This window comes from Myxine glutinosa, chromosome 7, assembly GCF_964187855.1.
Source record: "Myxine glutinosa chromosome 7, kmMyxGlut1.1, whole genome shotgun sequence".
Classification (NCBI taxonomy): domain Eukaryota; kingdom Metazoa; phylum Chordata; class Myxini; order Myxiniformes; family Myxinidae; genus Myxine; species Myxine glutinosa.
This window is the reverse complement of record NC_136267.1, coordinates 40,289,812-40,305,508: the sequence shown is the minus strand read 5'-3', so window position 1 is coordinate 40,305,508 and position 15,697 is coordinate 40,289,812. Positions and strand designations below refer to the sequence as shown.

Genomic DNA, 15,697 nt, shown 5'->3' with positions numbered 1-15,697 from the left:
GATGCCGTTTGGTTTGTGTAACGCCCCCGCCACCTTTGAGAGATTGATGGAGCATGTACTAGGCGGCATGCCATGGCAGTCATGCCTGGTGTACCTGGATGACGTCCTGGTACATGCCCAAACGTTCCCCCAGGCACTAGCTAATTTGGACCAGGTGTTCGGGTGCCTCAGACAGGCAGGGTTGAAGCTGAACCCGAGTAAGTGCACTTTGTTTGCAAGAGAGGTGGCCTATCTAGGTCACGTGATTGGCCGCGAGGGGGTAAAAACAGACCCAGACAAAATTAAAGCGGTAGAGGAGTGGCCCGCACCACGTACCATCAAAGAGGTGCGGGGATTTTTGGGACTCTGCTCCTACTACCGGCGCTTTGTGGCGAAATTTGCGGAGTTGGCCCGTCCCCTCCACCGGCTTACGGAGAAGGGGACGCGATTTAATTGGACACGGGAGTGCCACGAGGCCTTCCAAAAATTGAAGGGGTGTCTAACATCCGCACCCCTTCTAGCTTACCCCACTAGTGACGGGACATTTACCCTGGACACGGATGCGAGCCAGGAAGGATTGGGCGCAGTTTTGTCTCAGACACAGGAGGGCGTGGAGAGAGTGATTGGTTATTATAGTCGGGCCTTAAGTAGGCCCGAGAGAAATTATTGCGTCACTCGCAAAGAGTTATTGGCTATGCTGGCTGCCATGAACCATTTCCACCCGTACTTGTACGGGCGGAAATTTTTGGTTAGAACTGACCATTCCTCCTTGCAATGGCTCCTTCGGTTCAAGGAACCGGAGGGCCAAATTGCAAGGTGGTTGGAAAAGTTGCAGCAGTACGATTTTGATGTGGCCCATAGGGCCGGGAAGGCCCATGGTAATGCGGACGCACTCTCTCGGCGTCCTTGTCTGGGGGAAAACTGTAAATTTTGTGCGAGACACGAGGAGAGGGAGCAATTGGGCGATTCCGCCCCGATTCTCGTCGTCCGGGCAACCCGGGTGAGAGGGCCAATTTTGCCACTAACCGCGGACGAGGAATTTGGAGAGTTGGCTTGGAGCACGGCCCAGCAGGAGGATCCTGTTCTGGGGCCGGTGTTCCAATGGGTCAAATTGGGGCAAAGACCAAAGGGGGAAGAGGTCACCCCCCTCGGGGCGCAGACAAAGGCATATTGGGCTCAGTGGCAGACCCTGGAATTGAAAGGCAACATCTTGTATCGCAAGTGGGTGGAGGTTCCCTCTGATCGAACTTCCTGGCTGGTGATAGTCCCTGACAAATTCAAGAACGTCATATTGCAACAGGTGCATGGTACCCGCTCCGGCGGCCATTTGGGCAGGACAAAGACAATATCTCGGGTCCGCCGGAGGTTCTATTGGGTGAATATGGGGCGCGACATACAGGACTGGTGTCGGAGATGCGACGCCTGTTCTGCCAAAAAGGGACCAGCACGGAGGATGAGGGCCCCCCTTCAATTACATCAGGTGGGGGCCCCCCTTGAGCGGGTGGCTATGGATATTCTAGGACCGCTGCCCCGCACCCGCCAAGGTAATAAGTATATCCTCGTTGTGATGGACTACTTCACCAAGTGGCCGGAGGCCTACGCCCTCCCCAACCAAGAAGCAGGGGTGGTAGCGCAGGCCTTCGTGGAAGGATTTGTGTGCCGGCATGGGATTCCACAGGAGTTGCACACCGACCAGGGACGAAATTTTGAGAGCAAATTACTAAAAGATGTGTGCAGTCTCCTGTCGATTCGAAAAACCAGGACAACGCCTTTAAGACCTCAATCTGACGGGATGGTGGAAAGATTCAACCGAACTTTAATCCAACAACTGGCACTGTTCACCACCACCCGTCAGGATGACTGGGACGAACATCTCCCTTACTTGCTCATGGCCTACCGAACCAGCCAGCACGGGGCCACCGCATGCAGTCCAGCGTTGCTTATGTATGGGCGGGAGTTACGGGCTCCCGCCGACTTGCTATGCGGTCCCGTGCCAGACACAGTGGTTAACCCGCCGAGGGAGGGGTACGCACGTCACCTAGAGGAAGGCATGGAGCTAGTCCATGCCTTCGCCCGCCGCCAACTCCATCTGGCGGGGGAAAAGATGAAGCGCAGGTACGACGACCGGAGCCAGGGGAGTCAATACGCTCCGGGGATGAAGATTTGGTTCTTTAATCCCCGGAGGCGGAAGGGAAGGTGCCCAAAACTCACCTCCCCCTGGCAAGGCCCAGGAGTCGTCCTGTCGCAAATCTGTGACGTGGTCTTTAAGATCAAAATGGGGCCACGAGCCCTCCCTCGGATCGTCCACGCCGACCGGATAAGACCTTACACCGGCGAGCAGGCGCCCCCGTGGATCGCCTCGGCTTTAGATGCCGAGGCGGGACCCAGTACCTCTGAATAAGGGGGGCTTATTAGTGCCAGAGGACTGGGGGATTGAGGAGCGATAGGCCCGGTGGGAGAGGGTGGCATCCCTGCCACCTTTCCCATGTGTGGGGGGCAAATGCGCTATAGCTTATGGGGTGTATGGCAGTGAAAACTAGCCCGGGTGGATTAGGATATTGTGTGTAGGGATCTAGCGAAGATGACAGTAGGTAACGTTAAGATTAGTTAGTGACTGATACCTGTAGTGGGGACGCAGGTAGATTAGTATGGATGATAATGACGAGGGAGCGCAATAGTTTAAAGGGACGACTGGGAAGCGCAAGTTTCAGAAGGGAGTAGTTAGCTGAGATGATGCCGTGTTTGTGAGAATTGAACAGGTGTGATTGCACAGGTGTGCAACTGGACAGGTGTGTGGAGCAGTGTATGAGTAGTGAGTGTGTGGATCAGCGCGAATGCGCTTGGGGAGAGAAGGGTGCAGGTGGCACCAGGTGTGAGAGCACAGGTGTGCAGGTACAGGTGTGTGGAGAGAGTTGGAGTAAGTGGTACGGAGTGGTGTGCATGGTGCGAAGGTGTGGATGGGGGAAGAGTGGACCCCTATCACGGATACCCGGGGCGGGTAGTGTAAGTGTTAGGTAGAGGGTGCAGGTAAATTGTGGTTGGATATTGGCATTTGTGGTGCGGTTGCAGAATGGTGTTGTGAATGGGTGCATTAGTGTTGTGGAAATGGCTGGGCGTGTAGCCTGTTAGTGTGTGTAGTTGGTTGGGCACTCCACCACTGTGAGGATGTCGGCCAGGTGAGGCCGCAGGTGGGCTCTGGGAGCCGGTAGAGTTGTGGATGGGGCCCGAGGATCCGGAGGATGGACCCGGGTAGCCCAGTGCCAGAGAGGGCACCGAGTGGGGAGAGTGCCAGAGGGCCTTCCCCAGGTAGTTAGGTTAGGGCAAGGAGCAGGTAAGCTCGGAGGCAACTGCAGTGGTGGAGGTGTGCAGGTGGGTAGACCCACTGGGAGAGGTACACGCCGCAGCCCAGAAATTGTGCGAGGGCACCGGGAGATGAATCGGGGGAGTGAGACCCCAAATTGAAGAGCACCACAGTTTGGCCAATGGGAATTGGTTTTTAGAACCCATAGTGTAAGAGGGCCAATGGTTTGGCCGGAGAGAGACCCCGGGTAGTGTAAAGTTGTTAAAGTCATTTAGGAGATAGTTAGGATTGATGAACCTGTCGCACCATACGCAGCCACTTACCTGTGGTGATGATGATGACTCCACACCTGTGTTTTCTTTGTTTGTGTTGCAGAAATGAGAATTGCTGTTGGATTTGTGAGACGCATCACGACGTGGATGAGACATTGGGGTGATTCCATCTCTCCCTCCCTAGGAGGGACTGATGATGAATTGGTGATGGCAAATTTTGATGTTGAGTTGGAAATGGCAAATTTTGATGAGAGTTGAAAATGGCAAATTTGATTGGTTAGGAGGGAGAGAAGACGAATTTGGTATATGGGAGGAACGGGGAAGACAGTAGGGATGTTTGTGGATTTGTAAAGTAGATGTTTATGGGTAGTGTTGTGTTTTGTTGATACAGTAAGGGGTAAGGGAGGGGCCATGTAGGTTACCTGGTGGGGGGGGGCGTACGGTAGGAACGTACCTGTCTCACCTGGTTCCCATGTGCCCCCAGTGTGCATCACCTTGCATTGCGTGCACTTTTGCGCCCTTACCACCTTGCTCACTTGTCTTGTTTTTGTCTCCCACCTCCGAGGATCTGGCTTTGGGGTAGAGAGAGAGGAGAGAGAGGTGCTGGCGACGCAGTTGTGGGCCTGCACTTTCGCTGCTTGCTGCCGGGATCGATACACCATATGGACCGCAATGTTTGTGGCCACCCACGATGGACCGCAGTTCGTTTGCGGCCAAGCACCACCCGGGGATGGACCTATGGGTCAACGTGGCACCTATGCCATACAGGTGAACCACTTTTAAGTAACACCAAGTGCACCACAAGAAGAGCAAGAGACACCTGCAGGGTTAGGGGTTGTTGAAGTTATTTTTATTCCAATGAACAATGGTGACTGCACCGATTGGTGGTGGGGTGGTGCTTTTGATGCGCGGGAAGGGTGCTCTGCACGTTATTAAAGGCCGTCGGCCACAGAGCACTCGTGGGTTGGTGTATCGATGTTGGCAAGCGCGCTCTCTCTATGCATAACATCTGCATGTGTTCCTCCAAAAACAGGTCCTGGATCGTAGTGTAAATAGCAGCGTAGTCTTGTAAATAATGCTCCCTACCGGCTGTATGTTTAGTTTGAGAATTCTTTCCGGATTCGGTTATCCTGTGGGTGTGTTTCTGTGAGGAGAAGGGTGCAACGTCGCAGGGGGACATATTTACTCATTTGTGAATATCTGTAAAACTGTCGCACTCAGGGTAGAGTTAATAGTAGAGGGAACTACATTGCGTGCCACACTAAAGTAGGTAAAAATTTATCGGGTCGGGACGCCCCGAGGGTAGAGAAGGGTGCAATGTTGCGAATATGGAATTTGACCTCCATATCCGCTTGTAAATATTCCCCTATCTTCTCCGATACTCCCCAACTCTCCCCTTACCCCATTCCCTAGTCCCATTGTCTGTAAACAACACCCATTAGAGCCGATCTTCCCCTTCATTCCCCCATTAAATGTCGTGCCCAGGTCCCCCGCACCACACGTAGACAATTATAGGACATCTTGCTAGTTATTCTTAATCTATGTCAGTTAAGGACTTGTTTCCATTAATTATGACTCTTCGTTGCACCAGAATGTGATGATATGGCACCAGTAGGAGTTTAGGACCTTCCCATACCTCCCCGCATCTCTTCCCATCATCTCAAGCTCCAACAACAACCACAACAACAGCGGCTTTGCGTCCTCACTCCGGCTCGGTTGGCCGCCATTGAACATGTGCTCGACGGGGTTACCCAGAAGGGGGCTCCCTGTCGGCCCCTCGTCAAGGGCGGAGCCGGTAACCCCCGCACCCAATGAGAAGCCATGGGCCGATGCCATATGGGGCGGAGCTAACGAGCGAGGGCGTGACTCCCCGCCGGATATACGCGGCCCCGCGCCGGATGTGACGTGAGATGCGCCCCGAGCTTGGAAGGAAAAGACGCCACCCTCCCGAGCGCTGAGCGACCTCCCCAGCTTGAGACCAAAGTCGCGACCCACAAGCGCTGTGATACCTTCACGCATCTCTGGACACCACCGTACGTGATTCTGTCCCTGAGCCAGGTGCACCTGAGCCATCGCGACCTGCCTCCCCTTTTCATCACCCCCCGTGTGAGTCAGCAATTTTGTCCCGTGTGTCTGTCGTCTGTCCGGGGATAATATAAGAGTGTGTCTAAGTGCCTGTCTTCCTGTAATATACCTCTAGCCCCTGTAATCTAACCTTTTTCCGTACGAATATACTTGAGAATCGAAACCCTGGTGTCGTATTGTGTCATTATAACCCAGCCGGGTGTCTTCTCTTTCCTATTGAGCCAGCGTAGCGCGATTAGTCAACATTCGGGCACAATCGGGTAACTTGTACGGATACGGCGGCCATCCCGCTCGGCCCACCATACCATCAAAGTCGTATCTGTAACAATATACATGCATGCACACACACACACGCACACACACACACACACACACACACACACACACACACACACACACACACACACCTACCTAATTCATATGGTAGGATGACTAGACTCGGAGGAACCGCCAAGTTCAAATTCAACAATCAAATTCCCGGAATGATTCACAAGTGCCTTGCCTTTAAACCACGCCCACATCATTACCAATGAGCGTTGTGATTGGTTACTTTTAGCTGAGCCGTCACAACATTGCCTTACGTTTATTTTGGCGATAATAAAAATGAGACAGTCGAGTTAACCGTCCATATTATTAAGGTGATTTTTTCCTGAGTTTGGAAAACATGTTCGTGAGACAGCGAAGGGAACCTCAAATTCATGGATATCACGAAAAATGAGGGAATTGATAACTTTGAATGTGACTGTACTACGTCACCGAAGACGTGAGGAAAAATTCAAATAAAACAACAACAACAACAACAACAACAACAACCTTCCAAAGTTCTTGTACTTGCTGTCACCGACAATTATATCCGTGTTCGGCGTTCGGCCTTCTCTTACACAACCTTTTGTGGAGTCCCGCACCACCCATGCGTGCAATGACCGCGTTGCGCCTCGAAATCTGGCGGAGCCTTTCTCAAGCACCTCGATGGTCTATACCTGTCCGCCGGCAGCACCATGACGTGGTGGTGGCGGGGGGAGGCTCGGCAGGTATTACCATGAGTGCAAGGATGCGCCGAAAGCTCGGGTCGAACGGTTCTGTGGTTGTGGTGGAACCCAGCGAGGTGAGTAAAACTTTTATTTTTGTTTGTGATGTTTAAACACCTTGTTTCCTTCCCTCAGGTACAACTCGAACCGATGATCCCACCCCCCTTTCCTAAACAGGCATTGCCACCACACCTCGCTTGCAAAGGTGTTCCCCCAACACACTTCCTGGAAAAGTGCTCCCTCACCCCACTTCCTGGAAAAGTGTTCCCTCACCCCACTTCCTGGAAAAGTGTTCGCTCACCCCACTTCCTGGAAAAGTGTTCCCTCACCCCACGTCCTGGAAAAGTGTTCCCTCACCCCACTTCCTGGAAAAGTGTTCCCTCACCCCACTTCCTGGAAAAGTGTTCCCTCACCCCACTTCCTGGAAAAGTGCTCCCTCACCCCACTTCCTGGAAAAGTGTTCCCTCACCCCACTTCCTGGAAAAGTGCTCCCTCACCACACTTCCTGGAAAAGTGTTCCCTCACCCCACTTCCTGGAAAAGTGTTCCCTCACCCCACTTCCTGGAAAAGTGTTCCCTCACCCCACTTCCTGGAAAAGTGTTCCCTCACCCCACTTCCTGGAAAAGTGTTCCCTCACCCCACTTCCTGGAAAAGTGTTCCCTCACCCCACTTCCTGGAAAAGTGTTCCCTCACCCCACTTCCTGGAAAAATGTTCCCTCACCCCAGTTCCTGGAAAAGTGTTCCTTCACCCCAGTTCCTGGAAAAGTGTTCCCTCACCCCACTTCCTGGAAAAGTGTCCCCTCACCCCACTTCCTGGAAAAGTGTTCCTCCGCCCCCCTCCCCCCCTCCTTTCCTTAACAGGTGTTGCCACCACACCTTGCATGGAAAAGTATTCCCCCACCCCACTGCCTGGAAAAGTGGCGTTTGCACACCCCACTGCCTGGAAAGGTATTCTCCCGACATTACCTGGAAAAGTATTCCCCCCCCCCTGCCTGAACATATGTCTTTCCGCCCCGCCCCCATGCCTGAACAGGTGTCTTTCGCCCCCCCCCCCCCAATGCCTGACCAGGTGTCTTTCCGCCCGCCCCCCATGCCTGAACAGGTGTCTTTCCGCCCCCCATGCCTGAACAGGTGTCTTTCCGCCCCCCATGCCTGAACAGGTGTCTTTCCGCCCCCCCCTACATGCCTGAACAGGTGTCTTCCCACCTCCCCCCAATGCCTGAACAGGTGTCTTTCCACCCCCCCCCCAATGCCTGAACAGGTGTCTTTCTGCCCCCCCCCCATGCCTGAACAGGTGTCTTTCTGCCCCCCCATGCCTGAACAGGTGTCTTTCCACCCTCCCCCCGCCCCCCCCCCCCCCATGCCTGAACAGGCATCTTTCCACCTCCCCCCAATGCCTGAACAGGTGTATTTCCGCCCCCCCCCCCCCCCCCCCACCCAATTCCTGAACAGGTGTCTTCCCTCCTTCCTCCCACTTGAGTCGGTGTCTTACCCCTCCCCCCCCTTGTGCAGATGTCACCCCCCCCCCCCCCCCCAATCCCCACCGCCTGAACAGGTGTCCCTCACTCATTTTCTGAACAGTTGATGCATCCCACCCTCATCCCCTCCACCTGAACAGGTCCATTACTACCAACCGCTCTGGACATTGGTCGGGGCTGGGGCCAAGCCCCTCCACGGGTCGGGACGGCCTACTGCCAAAGTTATTCCATGTGGGGTGACCTGGATTAAGTCCTCTGTGACTCAGTTTGACCCGGATAACAACACCGTCCACACAGCTGATGGTCAGAAGGTGTGAGAGAAGTCCGTTTGACATTTGCTATATACACCACTTGCACTCGAAATTTGTACCCTGCTCTGTATTTGGGCAAGATACACAATGTGATTATTAAATATGTAAATACGGTGTACTTGTAACAAATTACAAACCTATTAAACACAATTTACAAGCACGTTGGTTAATATTGAGGAAGTCGTAACGCAGCATGTGGAATTCAAACCTAGAACCTCGCATCGTGAGCTTCGCCCTCAGATAGTTGGCTCAAACAGGCCAACCCAAATATAATATTGCAATGCAATGTAGGCATAGGAAGAAACCATTTGACTCCTTGTTAACTCAACTGGACTAACGTCCAGTTGAGTTCATCACATACTGAACCCTTCGGCGTCCGGCGTCTGTCGTCCGTTAACTTTTCGACGTTAACACTCCAGCGTCCACAAATATCAACCGATTCTGATCAAACTTGACATGGAGCATCCTTACCCCAAGGACCGGTTTGGTATTGCATTTCAGCCAGATCCCTTGAAAAATGGCGGACTTAGGCGACCATTTTGTTTTTGGTCATGAAAACGACGTTAACACTCTAGCGTCCACAAATATTAACAGATTTTGATCAAACTTAGAATGTTTAACCCTTACCACACAAGGTAGGTTGCTATTGCATTCCAACCCGATCCGTTGCAAAATGGCCGCCATAGGCCGCCATATTGTTTTCAGCTCCAAAACGACGTTAAGACTTTAACGTCCACAAATATTGATGGATTTTGATCAAACCTGGTGCGTGAGACTCTTACCACACAAGGTAGGTTGCTATCGCATGTCAACCCGATCTGTCACAAAATGGCCGCCATAGGCCGGCATATTTTTTCAGCTCTGAAACGACGTTAACAATCTAGCGTCCACATATATTGACGAATTTTCATCAAACTTGGCATGTGAGACCCGACTTACTTTAAAGTTGTCCAGTCAGTTCAGTTGAGTTCTGCTTCCCTGGAAGCTCTAGTTTTTGTTCCCAAGGGAGGGAAAAGGGAAGGATATTGGTAGGTGTGAGTTAAGCGGAGTTAGAGTTTTGTGATTTGATCAAAAATTAATTTCACTTATTTAACATTTTATTTGATGGAATGAATGAGTAGAATCTCACATACATGTGAAGCCAATCATCATGCCCTCCCTCCCTCCAACCGCCTGATCCTTGTCTTTGCAGCTTACGTACAAGTATCTTGTCATCGCCTTGGGATTGCAACTTAACTACAACCAGGTATGATGTGGTCGTGCTAATGGTAGATGGCTGACCAGAAATGAAGCTTTGTTTTCTGAAGGCTTGATGACCTAGTAGTTTAGTTACACCTTTGGCAGGGTATTGTACAGCAATTTATAATTGAGTGAATTATTACCTGCAGTGTATCTCTACTAGCAGATGTGGAAGCAATGTATAAACACCTACTGTTTTGTAATTCAGGTGCATTGCTATTCAAACGATCGTCGTCTTGGTTTGTCTTGGTGTTACGGTCTGTGACCTTTTTTTCTTCTTCTTTGAAACACCGGGATGACAGTTTGTAGCTGGGTCGGGATTTAAACCCAGGGTAGATAGCTTGGAGGTAAGGGTGCGTACCTCTAGACCATCCTGTTGGCCCAAAACCATAATGACAACCGTGTTTTGTTCTAGAAGGTAAAAGGATTGCATGAAGCATGTGAAAGAGACAGTAAAAGACTTGCAAGGCCACCACCATGCCTGTGGCACTACCGTTAGACCAACGTAACTTGGTCCATTTGCCCAAAGTTAGCAACCATTCCAACCTTTCTCAACATTGGACCAACATCAGTATGCTAGCTGGGAAAGGAGCAAACCCTGTGCAGGATTTGGGCCTCGCATCAAGAGATTCCCAATAATATTCAGGGCTTTTTACTATCCCACCTCTCAAAGGTTGTATGCTGGAGCCTCAGCCCACAGGTTATTAGTAACGCTCACAGTAACGCTGTCTAACACTGCTGGTATCAGTGCAGCAGCTGACATTGTATTTAGTAATATGCAGTTCTGTGCCTTGCACAGATGGCAAGTAAGCTGGAAGTTGCATTTTAACTTGAATACCTTCTTTCTTGGCTGGAATTCAAAGGCCTTGTTAACTATAGAATGGATGTGTCGAAACAGGTGCCCATGTTGGTCAGGACCTTTGCAGCATGTTGTGGTGTGCCACATAGGTTCATGCTCGTCACATTTAAGGGGTTGTGTGTGTGGTGTGTGGTGTGTGGTGTGTGGTGTGTGGTGTGTGTGTGTGTGTAAAACTGCATTGCTAGCAAAAGCCCTGTAGGTTGCAAGCTGATGAGAGGTTCCAAGGAAGTACAACTCTATGAAGTATGCTGTCTGCATCCGGCCTTTGACGTCTCATTAATTGGAGATGTGGTCTACCTATGAGTGGTTGACCAGATGGAAGGTGAGGCGCAAAAGCTCAATGGAGTTTGCTTCAACCAGAAGATGTTTACTGAAGGAGAAACTAATTTTTTCAACACGTTCTTTTCCGTGAGATATAGTGCAAGGACAGTTTCCAGGAGATGGACCTTTTATCAAGTTTGTCTATGGAGGTGGCTAGCTCATCGATATAAAATGGGAGTCGTTTTTGACAATGACCTGTGAAAATATTCAGAAAAGACGTTAAAAAAAAATTCCAAAAATAATAAAACTCCCTTATCGCAGCTTAATCACTGTTGGTTCAACAGTCTTGTTTTGAAGTGGAAGTTCAAACTTGTGTGGAATGAAAGAAATGTTCCAGTAAAAACAAGACCACTCTTGCTGCAGCACGAGAACTATTCATTTGTTTTCTCCGGAGTTAGCTCGAAGAAGAACTTATTAGGAAATCTCAACCAAAACGTCACAGATATTCATCAGACCCCTAGCTCGAATGAACCGGAGGAACGTTCCACTCCTCCCCTCTCACCATGCCCCCTGCCCCTCTCATCCGAGTCGGGCTGCTCCTCACATCTGTGAAATGACGAAAAGGACGCAATAACCTCAACTTGTTTTGGGTTTCACCTTTTGCTTCCATTTTGGAGCACATCTGAAATAGAATGGCTCTTTGGAATCTTATCTTTGATCTCTGCCATCTTGGGAGGCAGGTGCAGGTGTTTGCCTTGTAATAATGTATTAAAGTTTTATTACCTCTAAACATTAACATTTTAAATGTATTTACTTATGCGTTGTTGCTTTTGCTCACCCACCCAATCCCTACTCGCACATTTCAGATTAAAGGTCTTCCAGAGGGCTTTGAGTGTCCAGGAATTGGATCGAACTACTCCACCAAATATGTGATGAAAACGTGGCAAGCAATGCAAGACTTCAAGAGTGGAAATGCCATCTTCACGTTCCCAAACACACCTGTAAAGTGTGCCGGGGCACCACAGAAAATAATGTACCTTACCGACGATTACTTCCGCAAGGTGCGGTATGCAGCTAATACAGCAATTGGCCATCTATCTTGTACAGATACGCAAACGTGACCATGTTGAATCACATCCCCGTTTATTCCATCCGTTCCCCCATGTCTTCCTTCTGTCTCATTCCATCCAGCTTCTCCTTCACTCCACACCGTTTTTCTCCTTCCTTCTCTTCCTTTTTGCAATTTTAATTTTCTCAATTTAGCCCTTTCAATGCACAATAAATAGCCGATGGCCTCCAATAGTGGTGTATGATAGTTAGCAGATGCTTTCAATTATTGGGTTTAGCTTTGATTCAATTATGGATTATATTTTATGATATTGCACTTTCGACAGGTGTATGAGATCGTACAAGTTCCGAGTAATGATGTGAAAAGTCTTATGATCATCATATTTTAAAAACTATTTTTCTAATACTTTATAGAGCGTTACAGCCGACCTTGTCTACAGCAGACTTCACCATTAACTGTTGTGTTCCTGATGGAATTGGATCTGGTTTGAATTGCCTTTATTTCAGAGCCAGCAGGGGTGAAGCATCACATGACGTCGTATTTTAGAGGAGATGGAAATCTAGTTGTCCTGTTGAAAATGTGAATGTGCAATTGTGGCTTTAGGCCTTTGGATGTGTTTGCGATGGCCACATTTCCCTGTGCAATATTGGGCAAATGTAGGGTTATTCATCTGACCATTTCTGGCCCCACGAGCCTTACTAAAATGAGGCTTTTAACAAGATAATGATTTTTTATTTTTTTTGTAAAAAAAGATCGAGGATCGTGAAAGAGCTAACATTAATCGCACAAAAAGTCAAGCCGACACATAAAACATATAATAAGGGGAGTGGTAGACAAGATCGGGAGAGAGGGGGAAGGACACAAACACAACATTTGAGAGCAGGGACATCGAGAGATCTGTGAGAGGGAGAGGGCTTGGGGGGAGGTGGGAGAGGTATAAAACACATGGACACTGCAAGGACTTCCAGGAAAGAAGTTGGAATTTCAAAAAAGTGGATCTGGGGTGAATTATGATACATTATTTCTTCATTCTATTATTAGATTATCTGGAATTGGGATTCCAGATAAGATGTTGTCTTCATGCAGCGTCCATCCGTCCATTACCTGTTTTGACTTTCCCGGCCAAACCAGTGGGCCGATCTGGCTGAAGTTTGGCAGCAGGGTTCCGCTTCTAACTGGTAACGGGGATTGCAAAGCTTGTTCCGTTCACCTAACTGGAAGTGTGTCAAAATGGCGGACTCGGTAAATTCCTTCAAAAATCTTTCTCCAGACCCCCCCCCCCCCCCCCCCCCCAATCAGAATGTCACCAAATTGGGGTACAACACTAGGCCAGGGTATGAATGTTAAATTGCAGAAGTCACGCCGATCACGTGACCGGAAGTGTGTCAAAATGGCCTACTTGTTCAATTTTTTTGGGGAAATCACATAAATTCCTTCAAACATCTTATTCTCTGCACCCACCAGGCAGAATGCTACCAAATTTGGGTTAAAACATTAGGCCAGGGTCCAGATAAGATACAGGTGCAGTGGTCCTATTTTTATTATTATTACCCCACGCACACGAAGCAAAAAGCAGGGTTAAGCAATTGGTTCGCACTTGTCTCTGTCTGTATGTTCACTTTTCTTTCTGTCAAAATGTCAGCTCATGATCGAGGAACCACTTAATTGAAATTTCATTGTTTTATTTTGAACACGAATCGGAAAACAAACCTGCAGTTTAGCAGTACTTTCACTCTGAATTTGTCACAATTGTGCATGCGCAGAGAGGAATGAGATGCATATTTCAGCCATGTAGCCGCTTCAATAATTGGCTATGTCCTTCCTGCCATCTGTCCGTCAAAAATGAAGGGGGAAGAATAACCTTTCTAACCCACCGTGTTTAATTGTAAAGGGTTCTAGCGAGTAATTCTAATGGATTCTAAAGGGTTCTAAAATGTAATTCTAAGGGGTTCTAAAGGGTAATTCTGATGGGTTTCGTTCATTTCTCGGCTTTGCCCGTTTCGTATTAAAAATTACAAACTGAACCGCTTCCTTCGGACATGGGTGCAATTGATTTATTTTTATTCTATCTGCCTGTCAGCAAACAAAATTGAAAATCATTCGAAACAGGACAAGTCAGGAGACGATGATGGTTCATGAGCGAGCGGTATTCAATGACAAAGGACGGACTATAACCGAAAACAAGCCCGGACAGGCCAGGCCCGGAAATGTCAAAACGAAGGTTACTGACCTTGAAATGATATATAAAATAATGTATAATCAGTTATGAGGTTAGTTAGCTACACAATACCGAAAATTCGGTGAAAAATGAAATAAATGAAAAAACATTGAAATCGTGCTCCGTGGGGCTAGACGAGCTCCGTGGGGCTAGACACATGACATTCGCCTAACCAAATATCGAAACCCTGTCAGATTCCACCAAACCCCTCGGAGAAGATGTAGCTTGAACTCGATTACCCCCTAAAAATACATCTTTTTGGGGCGTGGCTCCGCCCACAATGGGCGCATACGCCCACTCTAGGCAGGACACAACTCGATCATGATATCAACCTCCCACCCAAGTTTCATCAAGATCAAATGATATCATCAGGTAGTTATGCTGCGGACAGACAGACACACAGACAGAGACAGACGCACACGCATGACAAATATCGTGGTCACTGATAACTCCGTGAACCAAAACTTACTGTTTTAAGAACGTCATAAAGGACACAAACGGGCACAAATGACAAATGTAACGTGTTAGATAAGGTGGCGTAAAAGACGCTGCATCAACAACAGTCCAAAACATTTTTTTTCTACAACCTATAAAATCTCGATTTTCAAATTAATTATATACTTGAACACTGCAGAACACAAATTGGATTTTTGGCACTTTCAAACCCTTCCGTTTTGCAGTACTTGAACAAAATATTATGGCATTTTTCACCATCATAACCAATCAAATTTGCCACTCGCAGACCCCGCCCATGTCCTTGTTGCTCAAGACTGTGTGAGGTAAGGTGTTCTATGAACTCTCTAGTTGTGAACTGTGATTGGTGCAAATAATAATACAGTATACGTAAACGTTTACGGAGCGCTTCAAAACAATTCTGGAAAATACATTGTGTGGGTTGATGTAAATGATTATTTAATAGGTTGCGGTATATATTTTGTTGGTTGTTGTTTACAGGTCGGAAAACGAAAAGATGCAAATTTGATGTTGAACTCGTCTCTTGGGGTGATTTTCGCCGTAAAGAAGTACGCGAATGCTCTGCTACGTATCATTGAAAAGAGGGACATCAATTTGAATTTTCGCCACAATCTGGTGGAGGTACGTGCTGACCGCAAGGAGCAGTGTTCGAGAAGCTGGACTCTCCCGGAGAGATGGTGACATTCAAGGTAAATGTAAGCCGCGATTTCGCTGTCATTGTATCTGTAATGCGCACTTTGCTTGGCTAATACATGATATGACATGATGAAGTATGAAATAACGATTGAGATTAGCACAGGCCACAACCAAATGTGATCATGTGTATAAGTAGCAAGGATGGATTTACTCGGCTCTATGTTTATAAATGACACTCTTGGATGGCCATGAACACAGACCACTCTGAGCTGGAGGTACGATAAGACCTCCACAGATGCCGAAACGATATTTTCAGCTACGACGTGTAATTGCCATCTTTGGACTACATTCGTTGCGTTCCAATGATCGTTCCACCAAAAGCCGAACCTGGCAGTGAAACGCATGGGAGGCAATAGCGGGAAGGCACTTCTTATAATCAAACGGGGGTTATTTACAATGAAATATGATTTTCATGGACAAGGAAAGA

The 15,697-nt window shown here is 48.6% G+C and overlaps 1 protein-coding gene across 1 annotated transcript in view; it reads left to right on the top strand.

The window, feature by feature from the left end:
• Positions 1-6,436: 6,436 nt before the first annotated feature.
• SQOR (sulfide quinone oxidoreductase) overlaps positions 6,437-15,697 on the top strand; it is a 40,197-nt gene continuing 30,936 nt past the window's right edge. The window contains 6 exon segments of the mRNA XM_068122150.2: positions 6,437-6,742; positions 8,284-8,454; positions 9,647-9,700; positions 11,680-11,874; positions 15,055-15,214; positions 15,217-15,263. Of these exon segments, the coding sequence (XP_067978251.2) occupies positions 6,548-6,742; positions 8,284-8,454; positions 9,647-9,700; positions 11,680-11,874; positions 15,055-15,214; positions 15,217-15,263 (822 nt within the window). The 5' untranslated portion in view covers positions 6,437-6,547.